This window comes from Limulus polyphemus, unplaced genomic scaffold, assembly GCF_000517525.1.
Source record: "Limulus polyphemus unplaced genomic scaffold, Limulus_polyphemus-2.1.2 Scaffold108, whole genome shotgun sequence".
In the NCBI taxonomy this organism is placed as follows: Eukaryota; Metazoa; Arthropoda; class Merostomata; order Xiphosura; family Limulidae; genus Limulus; species Limulus polyphemus.
This window is the reverse complement of record NW_013665718.1, coordinates 188-4,991: the sequence shown is the minus strand read 5'-3', so window position 1 is coordinate 4,991 and position 4,804 is coordinate 188. Positions and strand designations below refer to the sequence as shown.

The window sequence follows — 4,804 nt, the reverse complement described above, 5'->3', positions numbered from 1 at the left end:
CGAAACCCCTGCAGAGATTCGTTACTGAAAAAAAAAGGTATGATAACTATGTTGACATTATAAAGATTTTGCATGTGAAATTTGAAAATTTTCTGATGCATAAAAGTATTTTTAATCTTAAAATGAAAATTACTTTGCATGTTGGATAGGCAACATGCAAAAAGAAAAAAAAAGGCATGAGAAAAATATTGCTTAGCAAACCTTAAGACTTAATAAAAAAATTTGATATTTTGTGTGTGAAAGCATTGTAATGTTTACTGACATTCTGCTGAATTTCATTAGTGTATGCTTACTAATTTAAAAGTTATGGCATGAAAACTATAACAAGCCCGTGCTGAAAGAGTTAAGTACAGGGTGAAACAAGAATTACCATCCAATAATAGATGAACATTAGATGATTGTAATATGTAGATAATGAATGCTTTGTACACTGTGCAGTCTATGTCTTTTAGGGAGCCAACCCATATATTATGTAAAAAAAAAAATCAATACATGTAATATTATAATTTATTACATACATTTATAGAATAATTACTTTAAAAGAAACAAAGGTTCATTTAAAATGATGTTTTAGATCTATATGTTTTATTTGAAAAGGCTGCTTTTCCATTGGGAAATTTTTTTTCACGCTTAGTGGGGGTTATGTCTTAGTCTAGGCATATATTTACCCATTGCTATGCATTATATAGATAGAGAACTTAGTTACACAGAAACTATAAATGTTCACTATGTTCTCAAACAAATCTCCATGACAATCTCCAGCTGCAGCTTAACATTTTACATCCCAAACTAATGCGATCAAATAGTCATTACAATGTATATAGTTAGCTACCATATCAAGTAATCCTTTGCCCATAGTTGAGCCTAAAGAAAGCCAGCAAACAAGATAAATAAAAAATTGGGAATTTAAAAACCTGTAATTAGGAATTGTAAGGAAAGTAAGGAAAAAAAAAGGCTGAAGATACTGTTGACATTGTTTACTTAAACTACAAATCCATATTTTGACTCCACCAAATGTAATTCTAGATAACAGCATGGAGGTAAAATAGGGGTTTGTAGTTTAAGTAATGTCTACAGTGTTTCCTCCTTTGTTTCCTTTCTTTTTTCATGATCCCTGTTTTTGCAAATTTTTAAATTTCCAATTTTTTATTTATCTTATATATATATATATATATATATCATAATTACACTAGACCCTATTATTTAATCTTGAAGCTGTTAATGAACTGATATTAATGAATTAATGTATAACAAAGAAAAAAAGGCTATTGTACTATCAAATTGCTGGAAGTTAAACATGAGAATGAACAAAATATGTGTGCATGTATCTGTATTCAGACAAGCATGGATGCCAATGAACACATACACAAAATAACTTTATCTTTGTTTCTTGTTTTTATACTTGCATGAGGTTGTGGTGATCAGATAACAGTCTTTATTATTGTTAGTAGCTTACATGATGAAATATGTTTAATTATTAATTAGTAACTAGTTCTTTATAATCAGATACTAATTACTAATTTCTTCTTATTGTATATTCTAGATTCTAATCTACTGCCATTGACATGGAAGTAATGAGAAAGTATTTTTGTGTTGATTGTGACAGGGATTCAATCCTGGGTCTTCTTTACATAGAAAGTTTGGTGCATTATACTAGGTATCTTTCCTAGTAAAACTTAAATCTATTAACTAAATGTTACCAACAGCAAGAATGCCTAGCCATGGGCTCACTCCTATCATTAGTACTTGAAGACCTCTACAGGGAACATAAATAGAGAACGAGCTCCCATTCCTTGGCATGATTGTCACTGAAACACGTAACTCGTATAGCACAGGAGCTTACAGGTAACCCACAGATATGGATAAATACTTCAATTATGAATCACGCCACCCCCACAAAGTAAAGACAGGCATCATTTACTACCCAGTATCTAGTTATGTATAATGATAATAATAATTATTATTATTATAATAAATAGCCTTAACCATAGGTAGCAATTCAAGAACCAGATATGTAATACTGAATAAGCTAAGAAGAAAGAAAAATAGATACCCAGCACACTTGATAAAGAAGATAAACACTAAGAATAAACACGAGAAATTTACAGACATACAATAAACACTGGTTTTCTCCTGTTTCAGGGGTCTCTGAAAACATGTGAACAGCATAAAGTCAGAACAGTGTTCAGAAGCTGCAACACATTGTAATCACATTTAGTACCACTAATCAATTCGCAGCACCAATAGAGAGGAAATACATCACTTACAACATCCCTTGAAAAAAAAAAGACAAACAAAAGTTAGAATTACAGTATAATAGACATACAAGTAATGCTGATTTGTCTGCAATAGCCCTTCATGCTAGACAAGGTGGTTATGTGATAAGATTAATTAATACTAAAATAATGGGATGTGAATCACACACAAGAAAAAAGAAAGATAAAAAAAAATCATTTTACATCCATCTAACTGATAGCAGATTCAGTCAAAAAAACTTAAGAAGTCAGTAGCATCTGGTTAATCCTCTTGAAGTCATTCGTGTTGTTGATTTAAGTTCTTATGGAAGAGACCCTGTTTAAGTGGACAAAGTACCAGACTTTATATCAAGAAGATCTAGGATCCAATCATGGCCACTTCTAACGCAGAAGTTTTTGTACTGTTACGAAGATGACAACAGATCAGTAGCCAAAACATATTACAATAAAACTAGTTGGTAATTAGTATCTAGTTATAAAAAAATTAGTTACTGACTAACAATTAGACTTAGGTGATTGTGTGGGTCACTAACCTTGACAACAATCTTTCTTGTTTGTTTTATTACCGGTAAAAGAAGCTCAAAAATAAATGCTATTTAGATTTACTTGATATGCACTTATGCATTTCAAACTTCTTTGCTTTTAACAAACCTGTAGCATTAATTGCCTTGTCTATAATGTTCATATGTAACAATTTAGTGTACGTGTTTGTTTTCATAAGCCGCTTCTATTATTGCCAATATGACTTCATCAAGAAGTAATTCAATAAAATGCATTCATGAGCAAAGTTTTTGTGCATCCACTACATTCTTCTCTGCCTAGGGATGTAGCTACTGCCCCTGCAGACCCTGTGGTGTGTGAGGGACCCATAGCACTTTAATAAATTGGATATGAAGGGGGCTTGAGGGGCTAAACAATCTGCATTACTCTGTCTCTGCCATATTTCAGAATAAGATAAATTATTATTATTAATTAAATACGAGGTACTGAAAAGCATTAATGATTTATATTGGATAATATGTTGTACAACATAGGCTTTATTAAGATATGCACAGCTATTTAAACTTCATACTAACACACACACACACACGCTAAAGAAATTCATAACAGTATCTAAATTCATTTATCATTCTCTAAAGAAGAAGGCTGCTTGCACTATAGACTGTATATGATTGACTTGATTTCTGTGTTTTGGGGATTCAACTTGAATTCAATTTGTGTTGCTTGTTTGAGTATTGGTACTCAGTCTAAAATTGTACTTAATCCATTTTATACACATTGAAACTAAACTTTTAAAAAAATTATTATTTTTTATTTCTATTAGAGAGATACTTGTGTCTTAACTGTAAAGATACAATTTTAGGTATTTTTACATGTTAATAATATTTTAGATATTTACAGTATCAGAAAATATCTTTCTAAATGCTTCTGTACAAATTTTTAAAACCGGTTTCATTGACATGCATGTGGCAAAAATGTTTTAGAAGTTTATAATATTTATTTTACGTGTGGTTTTTTTATGCACAAGTTGAATGTGGCATCTAAAAGTTCTGTTGATTGATTTCTTACTATCTGATAAGATGTGTTACAAAAATCGTATTAGTTTCAGTAAGCTGTAAAGTAAAATTTTTAATTATCTTTCATGTAAATTTTGAACCACTATAATATTTAAGTATATTCTGGGATTTCAGGTATTAATTTATCAGTGTAGCAATTGGTCTGTACTATATTATCTTAAAATATATATACTCTGATTCATTAAGTAAAATGTTAATTCTGTGATTGAGATTGATATAAAATATTAATGAAACCAGTGAGTTTCTGGCTAATTGTTTTTTTTTTAATTAAGGAAAAAAAAAAGTTATTTTTTTTTGTTTTGCAGGATCGAGGAGATGAAGGATTTGAGAAAGTATATGAACAATGTATTCGATGCTGTAATAACTTTCTTGACAAAAATCCATGATTGTATAAATGGTAATGGTAATTAATTTTTGTTTTAAGTAGAATTTTTTAAAACTTTTTGAAGTTCATTATAGATTTGATGTAAACTGGAAGTATCATGTAGTTCTAAAAATAAGATGCTGTTGAACTGGGATTACCATTAAAATTTTGTGTGAAATCGTAGGTTGTTTTGTTTTTAAATGTGTGCTTGCATAGACACAAACATGCTCGTAATTTTATAATGGGCTGCATATTAAAAAGACGTTCAGATGTTTATATTTCTTACTTTAATTGTTCATAATCCCAGTAAAATATATACTAATGAAGGTATAATTACCATATACAAAACATTGATTTTTATAAATAGCAAAAAACCTGAAACAAATTTTCAATAAGAGCTAAAAAAATTAATGAGTACCACTTTTAAAAAGTAGTTTTCTTATTTAAATTCGTAGTAATGTTGTCCAATGGAACGAAAGTATATTTAAAATATAATAATGTTAAAAATCATCAGAACTCTTGTTTCTTGATACAGTGATATGTACTAAAAGTCAATGAAGGATTTGAGAAAGTATATGAACAGGAATCTAGTTTACTGTAAAATTTCT

The 4,804-nt window shown here is 29.6% G+C and overlaps 1 protein-coding gene across 2 annotated transcripts in view; it reads left to right on the top strand.

Annotated features, from left to right (window-relative positions):
• Window positions 1-4,379, top strand: part of LOC106470960 (low molecular weight phosphotyrosine protein phosphatase-like) — a 28,579-nt gene extending 24,200 nt beyond the window's left edge. For both annotated transcript variants that reach the window (XM_013931544.2, XM_022400367.1), the window contains exon 6: window positions 4,138-4,379. In XM_013931544.2, coding sequence (XP_013786998.1) covers window positions 4,138-4,218 — 81 coding nt within the window. In that variant the 3' untranslated portion in view covers window positions 4,219-4,379. The remainder of the gene's footprint in view (window positions 1-4,137) is intronic.
• The last annotated feature ends 425 nt before the right edge of the window (window positions 4,380-4,804 follow it).